This window comes from Oncorhynchus clarkii, chromosome 20 (genome assembly GCF_045791955.1).
Source record: "Oncorhynchus clarkii lewisi isolate Uvic-CL-2024 chromosome 20, UVic_Ocla_1.0, whole genome shotgun sequence".
Taxonomy (NCBI): Eukaryota; Metazoa; Chordata; class Actinopteri; order Salmoniformes; family Salmonidae; genus Oncorhynchus; species Oncorhynchus clarkii.
This window is the reverse complement of record NC_092166.1, coordinates 1,675,742-1,696,863: the sequence shown is the minus strand read 5'-3', so window position 1 is coordinate 1,696,863 and position 21,122 is coordinate 1,675,742. Positions and strand designations below refer to the sequence as shown.

Sequence of the window (21,122 nt, the reverse complement as noted above, 5' to 3'; positions counted from 1 at the left end):
TAACTACATATCCTTCTAGATAGGCCTGTACGAAACATAGCTAGGTAACTACCAATCCTTCTGGATTGGCCTGTACAAAACACACATAGGTAACTACCAATCCTTCTAGATAGGCCTGTTCAAAACACACATAGAAACAATCATTCTAGATAGGCCTGTTCAAAACACACCTAGGTAACTACCAATCCTTCTAGATAGGCCTGTACGAAACACACCTAGGTAACTACATATCCATCTAGATAGGCCTGTTCAAAACACACCTAGGTAACTACCAATCCTTCTAGATAGACCTGTTCAAAACACACCTAGGTAATTACCAACCCTTCTGGATAGGCCTGTTCAAAACACATCTAGCTAAATACCAATCCTTCTGGATAGGCCTGTTCAAAACACACCTAGGTAACTACCAATCCTTCTAGATAGACCTGTTCAAAACACACCTAGGTAACTACCAATCCTTCTAGATATACCTGTTCAAAAGACACCTAGGTAACTACAATTCCTTCAAGATAGACCTGTTCAAAACACACCTAGGTAACTACTAATCCCTCTAGATAGGCCTGTTCAAAACAAACCTAGGTAATTACCAATCCTTCTACATAGTCCTGTTCAAAACACACCTAGGTAACTACATATCCTTCTAGATATGCCTGTACGAAACACACCTAGGCAACTACCAATCCTTCTAGATAGGCCTGTTCAAAACACACCTAGGTAACTACCAATCCTTCTAGATAGGCCTGTTCAAAACACACCTAGGTAATTATCAATCCTTCTAGATAGTCCTGTTCAAAACACACCTAGGTAACTACCAATCCTTCTAGATAGGCCTGTTCAAAACACACCTAGGTAACTACATATCCTTCTAGATAGGCGTGTACAAAAAACACCTAGGTAACTACCAATCCTTCTAGATAGGCTTTTACAACACACACATAGAAACAATCATTCTAGATAGGCCTGTTCAAAACACACCTAGGTAACTACCAAGCCTTCTGGATAGGCCTGTACAAAACACCCTTAGGTAACTACCAATCCTTCTAGATAGGCCTGTATGAAACACACCTAGGTAACTACATATCCTTCTAGATATGCCTGCACGAAACACACCTAGGTAACTACCAATCCTTCTAGATAGGCCTGTTCAAAACACACCTAGGTAACTACCAATCCTTCTAGATAGGCCTGTATGAAACACACCTAGGTAACTACATATCCTTCTAGATATGCCTGCACGAAACACACATAGGTAACTACCAATCCTTCTAGATAGGCCTGTTCAAAACACACCTAGGTAACTACCAATCCTTCTAGATAGGCCTGTACAAAAAATACCTAGGTAACTACCAATCCTTCTAGATAGGCCTGTACAAAACACACCTAGGTAACTACCAATCCTTCTAGATAGACCTGTTCAAAACACACCTAGGTAAATACCAACCCTTCTGGATAGGCCTGTTCAAAACACATCTAGCTAACTACCAATCCTTCTGGATAGGCCTGTTCAAAACACACCTAGGTAACTACCAATCCTTCTAGATAGACCTGTTCAAAACACACCTAGGTAACTACCAATCCTTCTAGAGATACCTGTTCAAAAGACACCTAGGTAACTACCAATCCTTCTAGATAGGCCTGTTCAAAACACACCTAGGTAACTACATATCCTTCTAGATAGGCGTGTACAAAAAACACCTAGGTAACTACCAATCCTTCTAGATAGGCTTTTACAACACACACATAGAAACAATCATTCTAGATAGGCCTGTTCAAAACACACCTAGGTAACTACCAAGCCTTCTGGATATGCCTGTACAAAACACCCTTAGGTAACTACCAATCCTTCTAGATAGGCCTGTATGAAACACACCTAGGTAACTACATATCCTTCTAGATAGGCCTGTAAGAAACACACCTAGGTAACTACATATCCTTCTAGATATGCCTGCACGAAACACACATAGGTAACTACCAATCCTTCTAGATAGGCCTGTTCAAAACACACCTAGGTAATTACCAATCCTTCTAGATAGGCCTGTACAAAACACACCTAGGTAACTACCAATCCTTCTAGATAGACCTGTTCAAAACACACCTAGGTAACTACCAACCCTTCTGGATAGGCCTGTTCAAAACACACCTAGGTAACTACCAATCCTTCTGGATAGTCCTGTTCAAAACACACCTAGGTAACTACCAATCCTTCTAGATAGGCCTGTTCAAAACAAACCTAGGTAACTACCAATCCTTCTAGATAGGCTTGTACAAAACACACCTAGGTAACTACCAATCCTTCTAGATAGGCCTTTACAACACACACATTGAAACAATCATTCTAGATAGGCCTGTTCAAAACACACCTAGGTAACTACCAAGCCTTCTAGATAGGCCTCTACAAAACACCCTTAGGTAACTACATATCCATCTAGATAGGCCTGTTCAAAACACACCTAGGTAACTACATATCCTTCTAGATATGCCTGTACAAAACACACCTAGGTAACTACCAATCCTTCTAGATAGACCTGTTCAAAACACACCTAGGTAATTACAAACCCTTCTGGATAGGCCTGTTCAAAACACACCTAGGTAACTACCAATCCTTCTAGATAGGCCTGTTCAAAACACACCTAGGTAACTACCAATCCTTCTAGATAGGCCTGTACAAAACACACCTAGGTAACTACCAATCCTTCTAGATAGACCTGTTCAAAACACACCTAGGTAAATACCAACCCTTCTGGATAGGCCTGTTCAAAACACATCTAGCTAACTACCAATCCTTCTGGATAGGCCTGTTCAAAACACAGCTAGGTAACTAACAATCCTTCTAGATAGACCTGTTCAAAACACACCTAGGTAACTACCAATCCTTCTAGATAGGCCTGTTCAAAACAAACCTAGGTAATTACCAATCCTTCTACATAGTCCTGTTCAAAACACACCTAGGTAATTATCAATCCTTCTAGATAGTCCTGTTCAAAACACACCTAGGTAGCTACCAATCCTTCTAGATAGGCCTGTTCAAAACACACCTAGGTAACTACCAATCCTTCTAGATAGGCCTGTTCAAAACACACCTAGGTAATTATCAATCCTTCTAGATAGTCCTGTTCAAAACACACCTAGGTAGCTACCAATCCTTCTAGATAGGCCTGTTCAAAACACACCTAGGTAACTACATATCCTTCTAGATAGGCGTGTACGAAACACACCTAGGTAACTACCAATCCTTCTGGATTGGCCTGTACGAAGCACACATAGGTAACTACCAATCCTTCTAAATAGGCCTTTACAACACACACATAGAAACAATCATTCTAGATAGGCCTGTTCAAAACACACCTAGGTAACTACTAAGCCTTCTAGATAGGCCTGTACAAAACACCCTTAGGTAACTACCAATCCTTCTAGATAGGCCTGTACGAAACACACCTAGGTAACTACATATCCTTCTAGATAGACCTGTTCAAAACGCACCTAGGTAACTACCAATCCTTCTGGATAGGCCTGTTCAAAACACACCTAGGTAACTACCAATCCTTCTAGATAGTTCTGTTCAAAACACACCTAGGTAACTACCAATCCTTCTAGATAGTTCTGTTCAAAACACACCTAGGTAACTACCAATCCTTCTGGATTGGCCTGTTCAAAACACACCTAGGTAACTACCAATCATTCTAGATAGACCTGTTCAAAACACACCTAGGTAACTACCAATCCTTCTAGATAGGCCTTTACAACACACACCTAGAAACAATCCTTCTAGATAGGTCTGTACAAAACACACCTAGGTAACTACCAATCCTTCTAGATAGGCCTTTACAACACACACATAGAAACAATCATTCTAGATAGGCCTGTACCTAACACACCTAGGTAACTACATTTCCATCTAGATCGGCCTGTAAGAAACACACCTAGGTAACTACCAATCCTTCTAGATAGGCCTGTTCCAAACACACCTAGGTAACTACCAATCCTTCTAGATAGGCCTTTACAACACACACATAGAAACAATCATTCTAGATAGGCCTGTACCTAACACACCTAGGTAATTACCAACCCTTCTGGATAGGCCTGTTCAAAACACATCTAGCTAAATACCAATCCTTCTGGATAGGCCTGTTCAAAACACACCTAGGTAACTACCAATCCTTCTAGATAGACATGTTCAAAACACACCTAGGTAACTACCAATCCTTCTAGATATACCTGTTCAAAAGACACCTAGGTAACTACAATTCCTTCAAGATAGACCTGTTCAAAACACACCTAGGTAACTACTAATCCTTCTAGATAGGCCTGTTCAAAACAAACCTAGGTAATTACCAATCCTTCTACATAGTCCTGTTCAAAACACACCTAGGTAACTACATATCCTTCTAGATATGCCTGTACGAAACACACCTAGGCAACTACCAATCCTTCTAGATAGGCCTGTTCAAAACACACCTAGGTAACTACCAATCCTTCTAGATAGGCCTGTTCAAAACACACCTAGGTAATTATCAATCCTTCTAGATAGTCCTGTTCAAAACACACCTAGGTAACTACCAATCCTTCTAGATAGGCCTGTTCAAAACACACCTAGGTAACTACATATCCTTCTAGATAGGCGTGTACAAAAAACACCTAGGTAACTACCAATCCTTCTAGATAGGCTTTTACAACACACACATAGAAACAATCATTCTAGATAGGCCTGTTCAAAACACACCTAGGTAACTACCAAGCCTTCTGGATAGGCCTGTACAAAACACCCTTAGGTAACTACCAATCCTTCTAGATAGGCCTGTATGAAACACACCTAGGTAACTACATATCCTTCTAGATATGCCTGCACGAAACACACATAGGTAACTACCAATCCTTCTAGATAGGCCTGTTCAAAACACACCTAGGTAACTACCAATCCTTCTAGATAGGCCTGTATGAAACACACCTAGGTAACTACATATCCTTCTAGATATGCCTGCACGAAACACACATAGGTAACTACCAATCCTTCTAGATAGGCCTGTTCAAAACACACCTAGGTAACTACCAATCCTTCTAGATAGGCCTGTACAAAAAATACCTAGGTAACTACCAATCCTTCTAGATAGGCCTGTACAAAACACACCTAGGTAACTACCAATCCTTCTAGATAGACCTGTTCAAAACACACCTAGGTAAATACCAACCCTTCTGGATAGGCCTGTTCAAAACACATCTAGCTAACTACCAATCCTTCTGGATAGGCCTGTTCAAAACACACCTAGGTAACTACCAATCCTTCTAGATAGACCTGTTCAAAACACACCTAGGTAACTACCAATCCTTCTAGAGATACCTGTTCAAAAGACACCTAGGTAACTACCAATCCTTCTAGATAGGCCTGTTCAAAACACACCTAGGTAACTACATATCCTTCTAGATAGGCGTGTACAAAAAACACCTAGGTAACTACCAATCCTTCTAGATAGGCTTTTACAACACACACATAGAAACAATCATTCTAGATAGGCCTGTTCAAAACACACCTAGGTAACTACCAAGCCTTCTGGATATGCCTGTACAAAACACCCTTAGGTAACTACCAATCCTTCTAGATAGGCCTGTATGAAACACACCTAGGTAACTACATATCCTTCTAGATAGGCCTGTAAGAAACACACCTAGGTAACTACATATCCTTCTAGATATGCCTGCACGAAACACACATAGGTAACTACCAATCCTTCTAGATAGGCCTGTTCAAAACACACCTAGGTAACTACCAATCCTTCTAGATAGGCCTGTACAAAACACACCTAGGTAACTACCAATCCTTCTAGATAGACCTGTTCAAAACACACCTAGGTAACTACCAACCCTTCTGGATAGGCCTGTTCAAAACACACCTAGGTAACTACCAATCCTTCTGGATAGTCCTGTTCAAAACACACCTAGGTAACTACCAATCCTTCTAGATAGGCCTGTTCAAAACAAACCTAGGTAACTACCAATCCTTCTAGATAGGCTTGTACAAAACACACCTAGGTAACTACCAATCCTTCTAGATAGGCCTTTACAACACACACATTGAAACAATCATTCTAGATAGGCCTGTTCAAAACACACCTAGGTAACTACTAAGCCTTCTAGATAGGCCTGTACAAAACACCCTTAGGTAACTACCAATCCTTCTAGATAGGCCTGTACGAAACACACCTAGGTAACTACATATCCTTCTAGATAGACCTGTTCAAAACGCACCTAGGTAACTACCAATCCTTCTGGATAGGCCTGTTCAAAACACACCTAGGTAACTACCAATCCTTCTAGATAGTTCTGTTCAAAACACACCTAGGTAACTACCAATCCTTCTAGATAGTTCTGTTCAAAACACACCTAGGTAACTACCAATCCTTCTGGATTGGCCTGTTCAAAACACACCTAGGTAACTACCAATCATTCTAGATAGACCTGTTCAAAACACACCTAGGTAACTACCAATCCTTCTAGATAGGCCTTTACAACACACACCTAGAAACAATCCTTCTAGATAGGTCTGTACAAAACACACCTAGGTAACTACCAATCCTTCTAGATAGGCCTTTACAACACACACATAGAAACAATCATTCTAGATAGGCCTGTACCTAACACACCTAGGTAACTACATTTCCATCTAGATCGGCCTGTAAGAAACACACCTAGGTAACTACCAATCCTTCTAGATAGGCCTGTTCCAAACACACCTAGGTAACTACCAATCCTTCTAGATAGGCCTTTACAACACACACATAGAAACAATCATTCTAGATAGGCCTGTACCTAACACACCTAGGTAATTACCAACCCTTCTGGATAGGCCTGTTCAAAACACATCTAGCTAAATACCAATCCTTCTGGATAGGCCTGTTCAAAACACACCTAGGTAACTACCAATCCTTCTAGATAGACATGTTCAAAACACACCTAGGTAACTACCAATCCTTCTAGATATACCTGTTCAAAAGACACCTAGGTAACTACAATTCCTTCAAGATAGACCTGTTCAAAACACACCTAGGTAACTACTAATCCTTCTAGATAGGCCTGTTCAAAACAAACCTAGGTAATTACCAATCCTTCTACATAGTCCTGTTCAAAACACACCTAGGTAACTACATATCCTTCTAGATATGCCTGTACGAAACACACCTAGGCAACTACCAATCCTTCTAGATAGGCCTGTTCAAAACACACCTAGGTAACTACCAATCCTTCTAGATAGGCCTGTTCAAAACACACCTAGGTAATTATCAATCCTTCTAGATAGTCCTGTTCAAAACACACCTAGGTAACTACCAATCCTTCTAGATAGGCCTGTTCAAAACACACCTAGGTAACTACATATCCTTCTAGATAGGCGTGTACAAAAAACACCTAGGTAACTACCAATCCTTCTAGATAGGCTTTTACAACACACACATAGAAACAATCATTCTAGATAGGCCTGTTCAAAACACACCTAGGTAACTACCAAGCCTTCTGGATAGGCCTGTACAAAACACCCTTAGGTAACTACCAATCCTTCTAGATAGGCCTGTATGAAACACACCTAGGTAACTACATATCCTTCTAGATATGCCTGCACGAAACACACATAGGTAACTACCAATCCTTCTAGATAGGCCTGTTCAAAACACACCTAGGTAACTACCAATCCTTCTAGATAGGCCTGTATGAAACACACCTAGGTAACTACATATCCTTCTAGATATGCCTGCACGAAACACACATAGGTAACTACCAATCCTTCTAGATAGGCCTGTTCAAAACACACCTAGGTAACTACCAATCCTTCTAGATAGGCCTGTACAAAAAATACCTAGGTAACTACCAATCCTTCTAGATAGGCCTGTACAAAACACACCTAGGTAACTACCAATCCTTCTAGATAGACCTGTTCAAAACACACCTAGGTAAATACCAACCCTTCTGGATAGGCCTGTTCAAAACACATCTAGCTAACTACCAATCCTTCTGGATAGGCCTGTTCAAAACACACCTAGGTAACTACCAATCCTTCTAGATAGACCTGTTCAAAACACACCTAGGTAACTACCAATCCTTCTAGAGATACCTGTTCAAAAGACACCTAGGTAACTACCAATCCTTCTAGATAGGCCTGTTCAAAACACACCTAGGTAACTACATATCCTTCTAGATAGGCGTGTACAAAAAACACCTAGGTAACTACCAATCCTTCTAGATAGGCTTTTACAACACACACATAGAAACAATCATTCTAGATAGGCCTGTACAAAACACACCTAGGTAACTACCAATCCTTCTAGATAGACCTGTTCAAAACACACCTAGGTAACTACCAACCCTTCTGGATAGGCCTGTTCAAAACACACCTAGGTAACTACCAATCCTTCTGGATAGTCCTGTTCAAAACACACCTAGGTAACTACCAATCCTTCTAGATAGGCCTGTTCAAAACAAACCTAGGTAACTACCAATCCTTCTAGATAGGCTTGTACAAAACACACCTAGGTAACTACCAATCCTTCTAGATAGGCCTTTACAACACACACATTGAAACAATCATTCTAGATAGGCCTGTTCAAAACACACCTAGGTAACTACCAAGACTTCTAGATAGGCCTCTACAAAACACCCTTAGGTAACTACATATCCATCTAGATAGGCCTGTTCAAAACACACCTAGGTAACTACATATCCTTCTAGATATGCCTGTACAAAACACACCTAGGTAACTACCAATCCTTCTAGATAGACCTGTTCAAAACACACCTAGGTAATTACCAACCCTTCTGGATAGGCCTGTTCAAAACACACCTAGGTAACTACCAATCCTTCTAGATAGGCCTGTTCAAAACACACCTAGGTAACTACCAATCCCTCTAGATAGGCCTGTACAAAACACACCTAGGTAACTACCAATCCTTCTAGATAGACCTGTTCAAAACACACCTAGGTAAATACCAACCCTTCTGGATAGGCCTGTTCAAAACACATCTAGCTAACTACCAATCCTTCTGGATAGGCCTGTTCAAAACACAGCTAGGTAACTAACAATCCTTCTAGATAGACCTGTTCAAAACACACCTAGGTAACTACCAATCCTTCTAGATAGGCCTGTTCAAAACAAACCTAGGTAATTACCAATCCTTCTACATAGTCCTGTTCAAAACACACCTAGGTAACTACATATCCTTCTAGATATGCCTGTACGAAACACACCTAGGTAACTACCAATCCTTCTAGATAGGCCTGTTCAAAACACACCTAGGTAACTACCAATCCTTCTAGATAGGCCTGTTCAAAACACACCTAGGTAATTATCAATCCTTCTAGATAGTCCTGTTCAAAACACACCTAGGTAGCTACCAATCCTTCTAGATAGGCCTGTTCAAAACACACCTAGGTAACTACATATCCTTCTAGATAGTTGTGTACGAAACACACCTAGGTAACTACCAATCCTTCTGGATTGGCCTGTACGAAGCACACATAGGTAACTACCAATCCTTCTAAATAGGCCTTTACAACACACACATAGAAACAATCATTCTAGATAGGCCTGTTCAAAACACACCTAGGTAACTACTAAGCCTTCTAGATAGGCCTGTACAAAACACCCTTAGGTAACTACCAATCCTTCTAGATAGGCCTGTACGAAACACACCTAGGTAACTACATATCCTTCTAGATAGACCTGTTCAAAACGCACCTAGGTAACTACCAATCCTTCTGGATAGGCCTGTTCAAAACACACCTAGGTAACTACCAATCCTTCTAGATAGTTCTGTTCAAAACACACCTAGGTAACTACCAATCCTTCTAGATAGTTCTGTTCAAAACACACCTAGGTAACTACCAATCCTTCTGGATTGGCCTGTTCAAAACACACCTAGGTAACTACCAATCATTCTAGATAGACCTGTTCAAAACACACCTAGGTAACTACCAATCCTTCTAGATAGGCCTGTTCAAAACAAACCTAGGTAATTACCAATCCTTCTACATAGTCCTGTTCAAAACACACCTAGGTAACTACATATCCTTCTAGATATGCCTGTACGAAACACACCTAGGTAACTACCAATCCTTCTAGATAGGCCTGTTCAAAACACACCTAGGTAACTACCAATCCTTCTAGATAGGCCTGTTCAAAACACACCTAGGTAATTATCAATCCTTCTAGATAGTCCTGTTCAAAACACACCTAGGTAGCTACCAATCCTTCTAGATAGGCCTGTTCAAAACACACCTAGGTAACTACATATCCTTCTAGATAGTTGTGTACGAAACACACCTAGGTAACTACCAATCCTTCTGGATTGGCCTGTACGAAGCACACATAGGTAACTACCAATCCTTCTAAATAGGCCTTTACAACACACACATAGAAACAATCATTCTAGATAGGCCTGTTCAAAACACACCTAGGTAACTACTAAGCCTTCTAGATAGGCCTGTACAAAACACCCTTAGGTAACTACCAATCCTTCTAGATAGGCCTGTACGAAACACACCTAGGTAACTACATATCCTTCTAGATAGACCTGTTCAAAACGCACCTAGGTAACTACCAATCCTTCTGGATAGGCCTGTTCAAAACACACCTAGGTAACTACCAATCCTTCTAGATAGTTCTGTTCAAAACACACCTAGGTAACTACCAATCCTTCTAGATAGTTCTGTTCAAAACACACCTAGGTAACTACCAATCCTTCTGGATTGGCCTGTTCAAAACACACCTAGGTAACTACCAATCATTCTAGATAGACCTGTTCAAAACACACCTAGGTAACTACCAATCCTTCTAGATAGGCCTTTACAACACACACCTAGAAACAATCCTTCTAGATAGGTCTGTACAAAACACACCTAGGTAACTACCAATCCTTCTAGATAGGCCTTTACAACACACACATAGAAACAATCATTCTAGATAGGCCTGTACCTAACACACCTAGGTAACTACATTTCCATCTAGATCGGCCTGTAAGAAACACACCTAGGTAACTACCAATCCTTCTAGATAGGCCTGTTCCAAACACACCTAGGTAACTACCAATACTTCTAGATAGGCCTGTTCAAAACACACCTAGGTAACTACCAATACTTCTGGATTGGCCTGTTCAAAACACAACTAGGTAACTACCAATACTTCTGGATTGGCCTGTTCAAAACACACCTAGGTAACTACCTATCCTTCTAGATAGGCCTTTACACAACACACCTAGGTAACTACCAATCCTTCTAGATAGGCCTTTACAAAACACACCTAGGTAATTATCAATCCTTCTAGATAGTCCTGTTCAAAACACACCTAGGTAACTACCAATCCTTCTAGATAGGCCTGTTCAAAACACACCTAGGTAACTACATCCTTCTGGATTGGCCTGTACGAAGCACACATAGGTAACTACCAATCCTTCTAAATAGGCCTTTACAACACACACCTAGAAACAATCCTTCTAGATAGGCCTGTACAAAACACACCTAGTTAACTACCAATCCTTCTAGATAGGCCTTTACAACACACACATAGAAACAATAATTCTAGATAGGCCTGTTCAAAACACACCTAGGTAACTACTAAGCCTTCTAGATAGGCCTGTACAAAACACCCTTAGGTAACTACCAATCCTTCTAGATAGGCCTGTACGAAACACACCTAGGTAACTACCAATCCTTCTAGATAGTTCTCTACGAAACACACCTAGGTAACTACCAATCCTTCTGGATTGGCCTGTACGAAACACACATAGGTAACTACCAATCCTTCTAGATTGGCCTGTTCAAAACACATCTAGGTAACTACCAATCCTTCTGGATAGGCCTCTTCAAAACACACCTAGGTAACTACCAATCCTTCTAGATAGTTCTGTTCAAAACACACCTAGGTAACTACCAATCATTCTAGATAGACCTGTTCAAAACACACCGAGGTAACCACCAATCCTTCTAGATAGTCCTGTTCAACACACACCTGGGTAACTACCAATCCTTCTGAATTGGCCTGTACGAAACACACATAGGTAACTACCAATCCTTCTAGATAGGCCTTTACAACACACACCTAGAAACAATCCTTCTAGATAGGTCTGTACAAAACACACCTAGGTAACTACCAATCCTTCTAGATAGGCCTTTACAACACACACATAAAACAATCATTCTAGATAGGCCTGTTCAAAACACACCTAGGTAACTACCAAGAGTTCTAGATAGGCCTGTACAAAACACCCTTAGGTAACTACCAATCCTTCTAGATAGGCCTGTACCTAACCACCTAGGTAACTACATATCCATCTAGATCGGCCTGTAAGAAACACACCTAGTTAACTACCAATCCTTCTAGATAGGCCTTTACAACACACACATAGAAACAATCATTCTAGATAGGCCTGTTCAAAACACACCTAGGTAACTACTAAGCCTTCTAGATAGGCCTGTTCAAAACACCCTTAGGTAACTACCAATCCTTCTAGATAGTTCTGTTCAAAACACACCTAGGTAACTACCAATCCTTCTGGATTGGCCTGTTCAAAACACACCTAGGTAACTACCAATCCTTCTAGATAGGCCTTTACAACACACACCTAGAAACAATCCTTCTAGATAGGTCTGTACAAAACACACCTAGGTAACTACCAATCCTTCTAGATAGGCCTTTACAACACACACATAGAAACAATCATTCTAGATAGGCCTGTACCTAACACACCTAGGTAACTACATATCCATCTAGATCGGCCTGTAAGAAACACACCTAGGTAACTACCAATCCTTCTAGATAGGCCTGTTCCAAACACACCTAGGTAACTACCAATACTTCTAGATAGGCCTGTTCAAAACACACCTAGGTAACTACCAATACTTCTGGATTGGCCTGTTCAAAACACACCTAGGTAACTACCAATACTTCTGGATTGGCCTGTTCAAAACACACCTAGGTAACTACCTATCCTTCTAGATAGGCCTTTACACAACACACCTAGGTAACTACCAATCCTTCTAGATAGGCCTTTACAAAACACACCTAGGTAATTATCAATCCTTCTAGATAGGCCTGTTCAAAACACACCTAGGTAACTACATATCCTTGTAGATAGGCGTGTACGAAACACACCTAGGTAACTACCAATCCTTCTGGATTGGCCTGTACGAAGCACACATAGGTAACTACCAATCCTTCTAAATAGGCCTTTACAACACACACCTAGAAACAATCCTTCTAGATAGGCCTGTTCAAAACACACCTAGGTAACTACCAAGCCTTCTAGATAGGCCTTTACAACACACACATAGAAACAATAATTCTAGATAGGCCTGTTCAAAACACACCTAGGTAACTACTAAGCCTTTCTTGATAGGCCTGTACAAAACACCCTTAGGTAACTACCAATCCTTCTAGATAGGCCTGTACGAAACACACCTAGGTAACTACCAATCCTTCTAGATAGTTCTGTACGAAACACACCTAGGTAACTACCAATCCTTCTGGATTGGCCTGTACGAAACACACATAGGTAACTACCAATCCTTCTAGATAGGCCTGTTCAAAACACATCTAGGTAACTACCAATCCTTCTGGATAGGCCTGTTCAAAACACACCTAGGTAACTACCAATCCTTCTAGATAGTTCTGTTCAAAACACACCTAGGTAACTACCAATCATTCTAGATAGACCTGTTCAAAACACACCGAGGTAACTACCAATCCTTCTAGATAGTCCTGTTCAATACACACCTGGGTAACTACCAATCCTTCTGAATTGGCCTGTACGAAACACACATAGGTAACTACCAATCCTTCTAGATAGGCCTTTACAACACACACCTAGAAACAATCCTTCTAGATAGATCTGTACAAAACACACCTAGGTAACTACCAATCCTTCTAGATAGGCCTTTACAACACACACATAAAACAATCATTCTAGATAGGCCTGTTCAAAACACACCTAGGTAACTACCAAGAGTTCTAGATAGGCCTGTACAAAACACCCTTAGGTAACTACCAATCCTTCTAGATAGGCCTGTACCTAACCACCTAGGTAACTACATATCCATCTAGATCGGCCTGTAAGAAACACACCTAGGTAACTACCAATCCTTCTAGATAGGCCTGTTCCAAACACACCTAGGTAACTACCAATCCTTCTAGATAGGCCTGTACAAAACACACCTAGGTAACTACCAATACTTCTGGATTGGCCTGTTCAAAACACACCTAGGTAACTACCAATACTTCTGGATTGGCCTGTTCAAAACACACCTAGGTAACTACCAATCCTTCTAGATAGGCCTTTACAAAACACACCTAGGTAAGTACCAATACTTCTGGATTGGCCTGTTCAAAACACACCTAGGTAACTACCTATCCTTCTAGATAGGCCTTTACAAAACACACCTAGGTAACTACCAATCCTTCTAGATAGGCCTGTTCAAAACACACCTAGGTAACTACCTATCCTTCTAGATAGGCCTTTACAAAACACACCTAGGTAACTACCAATCCTTCTAGATAGGCCTTTACAAAACACACCTAGGTAACTACCAATCCTTATAGATAGGCCTGTACCTAACCACCTAGGTAACTACATATCCATCTAGATCGGCCTGTAAGAAACACACCTAGGTAACTACCAATCCTTCTAGATAGGCCTGTTCCAAACACACCTAGGTAACTACCAATCCTTCTAGATAGGCCTGTACAAAACACACCTAGGTAACTACCAATACTTCTGGATTGGCCTGTTCAAAACACACCTAGGTAACTACCAATACTTCTGGATTGGCCTGTTCAAAACACACCTAGGTAACTACCAATCCTTCTAGATAGGCCTTTACAAAACACACCTAGGTAAGTACCAATACTTCTGGATTGGCCTGTTCAAAACACACCTAGGTAACTACCTATCCTTCTAGATAGGCCTTTACAAAACACACCTAGGTAACTACAAATCCTTCTAGATAGGCCTGTTCAAAACACACCTAGGTAACTACCAATCCTTCTAGATAGGCCTTTACAAAACACACCTAGGTAACTACCAATCCTTATAGATAGGCCTTTACAACACACACCTACACCTTTATAATAAAACGGTTCCAAAATGGTTCTTCGGCTGTCACCATGGGAGAACTCTTTTAGGTTCTAGATAGAACCTTTTTTTGTAAGTGTGCAGGTAACTACATGACTAACAACAGACCCTGTTGCAGGCCAGTGGAAGTGGCTGGACCAAACAGTGCTGGACTACATTAACTGGGCAGATGGACAGCCTCAGGACTCTTCCTATATCTATGGATATATGCTATCCTCCGATGGGACTTGGAGCACTGCCCCCAGGTGGTATTATAAACCATACATCTGCAAGAAGCCCAAAGGTGAGATAGACCATACATCTGTAGGAAAGACGAGGTTGAGACAGACCATACATCTGTAGGAAAGACGAGGTTGAGTAATTTCCTCACCATCTTAAATAAGTATGCCCCTTTCAAAAAATGTAGAACTAAGAACAGATTTAGCCCTTGGTTCACTCCAGACCTGACTGCCATCGACCAGCACAAAAACATCCTGTGGCAAACTGCCCTCGCATCGAATAGTCACCGCGATATGCAACTTTTCAGGGAAGTCGGGAACCAATACACGCAGTCAGTCGGGAAAGCAAAGACTAGCTTTTCAAACAGAAATTTGCATCCTGTAGCTCTAACTCCAAAAAGTTTTGGGACACTATAAAGTCCATGGAGAATAAGAGCACCTCCTCCCAACTACCCACTGCACTGAGGCTAGGTAACACTGTCACCATCGATAAATCCACGATAATCGAGAATTTCAATAACCATTTCTCACCGTCTGGCCTTGCTTTCCTCCTGGCTACCCCAACACCGGTCAACAGCTCCACACCCCCTGCGGCTACTTGCCCAATTAACCACTCTGTCGATTAACCACTCGGTCAATTAACCAATCAGTCATACCAGTCAACCCATAGCCATACTGTAATATTTATTCCTTTGATCCTGCAGTGTCTCTGAAGGCGTGTGTATTCAAGCCTGGCAGTGGTGGTGGTATTGTCTACCATGTGTCTGATGGGCCTCACAGCCTTAATGCTCTACAAGAAGACCGGCCGTCCCCTGCTCTCCTTTCCTCCAAATCCAGTTAGCAGATGTTCTGAGAACTGAAAAAACCTGGACCCATACAAATCAGCTGGGCAAGACAATCTGGACCCTTTCTTTCTAAAATTATCCGCCACCATTGTTGCAACCCCTATTACCAGTCTGTTCAAACTTTCTTTAGTATCATCCGAGATCCCTAATGATTGGAAAGCTGCCGCTTCAAAGGGGGTGACACTCTAGACCCAAACTGTTATAGACCGATATCCATCCTGCCCTGCCTTTGTAAAGTCTTCAAAAGCCAAGTCAATAAACAGATCACTGACAATTTCGAATCCCACCGTACCTTCTTCGCTGTGCAATCCTGTTTCCGAGCTGGTCACGGGTGCACCTCGGCCACGCTCAAAGTACTAAGCAATATCATAACCGCCATCTATAAAAGATAGTACTGTGCAGCCATCTTCATCTCTATGGGGGTACCACAGGGTTCAATTCTCGGGCCGACTCTGTCGCTTTTGCTGTTGGTGATTCCCTGATCCACCTCTACGCAGACGACACCATTCTGTATACATCTGATGCCCTTCTTTGGACACTGTGTTAACAAACCTCCAACGCCATACAACACTCCTTCCGTGGCCTCCAACTACTCTTAAATGCTAGTAAAACGAAATGCATGCTCTTCCACCGTTCGCTGCCCACACCTGCCCACCCGACTAGCATCACTACTCTGGATGGTTCTTCACTTAGAATATGCGGACAACTACAAATACCTAGATGTCTGGTTAGACTGTAAACTCTCCTTCCAGACTCACATTAAGCATCTCCAATCCAAAATTAAATCTAGAATCAGCTCCCTATTTCACAAAAAAGCCTCCTTCACTCACGGTACCAAACATACCCTCGTAAAACTGACTATCCTACCGATCCTCGACTTCGGCGATATCATTTACAAAATAGCAAGGAAAGTAACACTCTACTCAGCAAACTGGATGCAGTCTATCACAGTGCCATCCGTTTTGTCACCAAATAATCTTATAACACCCACCACTGCGACCTGTATGCTCTAGTCGGCTGGCCCTCGCTACATATTCGTCGCCAGACACACTGGCTCCAGGTCATCTATAAGTTGATGCTAGGTAATGTTCCGCCTTATCTCAGCTCACTGGTCTCGATAACAACACCCACCCGTAGCATGCACTCTAGCAGGTATATCTCACTGGCCATCCCCAAAGCCAACGTCCTTTGGCCGCCTTTCCTTCCTGTTCTCTGCTGCCAAAGACTGGAACAAATTGCAAAAATCCCTGAAGCTGGAGACTTATATTTCCCTCACTAACTTTAAACATCAGCTATCTGAGCAGTTTACCAATCGCTGCAGCTGTACATAGCCCATCTGTAAACAGCCCACCCAATCTACCTACCTCATCCCCATATTGTTTTTATTTTCTTTTCTGCTCTTTGGCACACCAGTATTTCAACTTGCACATCATCATCTGCTCATCTATCACTCCAGTGCTAACTTGCTAACTTGTAATTACTTCACTACTATGGGCTTTTTTTTGTTGCCTCCTCCTCACGCCACACACTGTATATAGACTTATTTTTCTATTGTGTTATTGACTGTGCCCTTGTTTATCCCATGTGTAGCTCTGTGTTGTTTGTGTTGCACTGCTTTGCTTTACCTTGGCCAGGTCGCAGTTGTTAATGAGAACTTGTTAAATAAAGGTGAAATAAAAAATAAATAAATAAATAGACAGCGTTGGACCTCTTAATAATACCTTGTTATTAATCCTCTCTGTTCCACCTCCAGTTCTACCAGAAACACCACCAACACATGGTGAGTCATGAATGAATGAGCCAATCAATCATCCAACCCATCATCCATCCTTCAATCAATCAATCAATCAATCATCCAGCCCACCCATCCATCTGTCAACCCATCATCCATCCTTCAATCAACTAATCAATGATCAGTCTATTACCACTCTGTCAATTAACCACTCTGTCAATAAACCACTCTGTCAATTAACCACTCTGTCAATAAACCACTCGGTCAATTAACCACTCTGTCAATTAACCACTCTGTCAATTAAACACTCTGTCAATTAACCACTCTGTCAATAAACCACTCGGTCAATTAACCACTCTGTCAATTAACCACTCTGTCAATTAACCACTCTGTCAATTAACCACTCTGTCAATTAACCACTCTGTCGATTAACCACTCGGTCAATTAACCACTCTGTCGATTAACCACTCATTCAATTAACCAATCAGTCATACCAGTCAACCCATAGCCATACTGTAATATTTATTCCTGTGATCCTGCAGTGTCTCTGAAGGCAGGTCAGAGGCGTGTGTATTCAGGCCTGGCAGTGGTGGTGGTATTGGCTACCATGTGTCTGATGGGCCTCACAGCCTTAATGCTCTACAAGAAGACCGGCCGTCCCCTGCCCTCCTTCACCAACCCCCTGGTCTTCAGCGCAGGCCGGAGTACCTTCGACAACCCCCTCTACACGGAGCCCGTCATCAAGGTCGACCCCAGCATGGTGGACACTAGCCAGCTGGTTAACCATATGGAGACTCAGCCAATGATCACTTTGTGATTGGAGAGAGTCGAGGGGGCAGTCGAGGGGGGAGTCGAGGGGGAAGTCGAGGGGGGAGTCAAGGAGGGAGTCGAAGGGGGAGTCAAGGGGGGAGTCCAGGGGGGAGGAAGGTTAAAGATCCAACCCAGGTTAGACAAAGTCATATTTACATGCACAAGATTTTGAAAATAATCAACAAATTCATTGGAGCAGCGCCATTGCTAACTAGCTTCGCTGATGTTTTGAATTTTTCCCCATTTATGCAAAGACTTCTGGGATATTAGAATCCTCATGTCTCGACCTTCACATATTGCACCTAGGAATCAGGGGATGTGCGGTGAGGTCTGAGGCCGGTTAGGCACTTTCTATTGGACCAGCTGCAGTAACTCTCTCGCATTGGGGACAGTGTGTGTCAGGTCAGGCTGGAACAAGAAGCCGAGAAGCTGTCTAGGTGATTTGTCTTTGTTGGTGAAATGTACAATTATTATTAATTCGACCATTTTAAAAAACAAGCACATATAAAACTCGAAAAAGCCATAAATGCATGAATGAAATCACGTAGGATAAAACACAATAAAGTCTGGGACGTATTTCCATCGATGGATAGACAAGATCGAACAAGATCGAACACAGGCAGTGAAATGATAAAACAAAACCAGAGAAGAAGAACATCCATCTCATCATTGGAAGGTGGTCAAACCTGGCTGTCATCTGAACATTGAGATTGTCCAGTATGTTGTAGTATATTCTACGGTAAGATCAGCTGTTTACTACGAGTTGAACGTTCTGCCGGGCCCGGTTCAATGCACTTCTGTTTGAATCTGATGGATTCTGTTCAAATGTAACATGTTTCAAGTTAATAAACTGTAGTTTGTTTGTATCCTCTTTAGTGAATGATTACCGAGAGTATTAATGGAGTTTAGGTCATGAAACTGTGTGTTTGCTAGTTTAAAAAAACATGACCTAATCATATAAGAGGAAATGGCCTAGGATCAGAGAGCAGGGTCAAGCCCAGAATGGAAGAATGACGGGTTGTGATTCTGACATCTAGCTAAACAAAGAGAGGACCATGGACATTCTACAGGGGAATGGAGGGAAACTCATTGGGGTCATAAAATGCTGGTGAGGTGACACCTACAAGAGGAGGGAAGAGTATATGATGTGTTGTGAGCTTTCTAAATGTATGCACTGACTGTATCCTTGGTATTAAACACTTGAAACTTCTCTGGACCGTTTGGTCTCAATTCCTTATTGCAGAGAGGTTGCAATAACATTTTCCTTCTGAACAAGTCGCTGATAGAAAGTATCTTGTCTCTGCCGTTCTAGGGTTCCAGGGCTTTCATTGTTACATTTCATTGTTGCTGGTGGGTCCAATATTGGGTAGGGAGCAACCCACTACAGGGCCAAGTCAATGGGGGCCACCCCTGGTCATTTTAGGAGGTTTTCGAAAAATCTTCAGAAAAAAGCAGAGTCCCAACCGTTTGGTCGTGCGCCTAGTGATTAAACGGGTTACCAGGCGTGGATTTAACAAATGCAATTAGGGGGGTGCAGTGGGTCCAATACTGGGTAGGGAGCACCCCACACCCGGGCTAAGTCAATATGGGGTGCCCCTGGTCATTTTTTGAGGTTTTGAGAAAATCTTCTTGTGCACCTGGTCTCGAGAGCCAGGTGCACGATAACGGACAACTGCGAGCAGACTGGTGGCACTATAGGTCCCAGAGTGGTCAGACTGGTGGCAGGTCCCAGAGTGGTCAGACTGGTGGCACCATAGGTCCCAGAGTGGTCAGACTGGTGGCACCATAGGTCCCAGAGTGGTCAGACTGGTGGCACCATAGGTCCCAGAGTGGTCAGACTGGTGGCAGGTCCCAGAGTGGTCAGACTGGTGGCAGGTCCCAGAGAGGTCAGACTGGTGGCAGGTCCCAGAGTGGTCAGACTGGTGGCACTGTAGGTCCCAGAGTGGTCAGACTGGTGGCACCGTAGGTCCCAGAGTGGTCAGACTGGTGGCAGGTCCCAGAGTGGTCAGGCTGGTGGCAGGTCCCAGAGTGGTCAGACTGGTGACACCATAGGTCCCAGAGTGGTCAGACTGGTGGCACCATATGTCCCAGAGTGGTCAGACTGGTGGCACCATAGGTCCCAGAGCGGTCAGACTGGTGGCACCATAGGTCCCAGAGCGGTCAGACTGGTGGCACCATATGTCCCAGAGTGGTCAGACTGGTGGCACCATAGGTCCCAGAGTGGTCAGACTGGTGGCAGGTCCCAGAGTGGTCAGACTGGTGGCAGGTCCCAGAGAGGTCAGACTGGTGGCACCGTATGTCCCAGAGCGGTCAGACTGGTGGCACCATAGGTCCCAGAGTGGTCAGACTGGTGGCAGGTCCCAGAGTGGTCAGACTGGTGGCAGGTCCCAGAGTGGTCAGACTGGTGGCAGGTCCC

The 21,122-nt window shown here is 42.6% G+C and overlaps 1 protein-coding gene across 1 annotated transcript in view; it reads left to right on the top strand.

The window, feature by feature from the left end:
- Positions 1-19,916, top strand: part of LOC139377205 (macrophage mannose receptor 1-like) — a 72,466-nt gene extending 52,550 nt beyond the window's left edge. Inside the window, exons 31-33 of the mRNA XM_071120206.1 lie at positions 15,220-15,384; positions 17,918-17,944; positions 18,439-19,916. Coding sequence (XP_070976307.1) covers positions 15,220-15,384; positions 17,918-17,944; positions 18,439-18,713 — 467 coding nt within the window. The 3' untranslated portion in view covers positions 18,714-19,916. The remainder of the gene's footprint in view (positions 1-15,219; positions 15,385-17,917; positions 17,945-18,438) is intronic.
- The last annotated feature ends 1,206 nt before the right edge of the window (positions 19,917-21,122 follow it).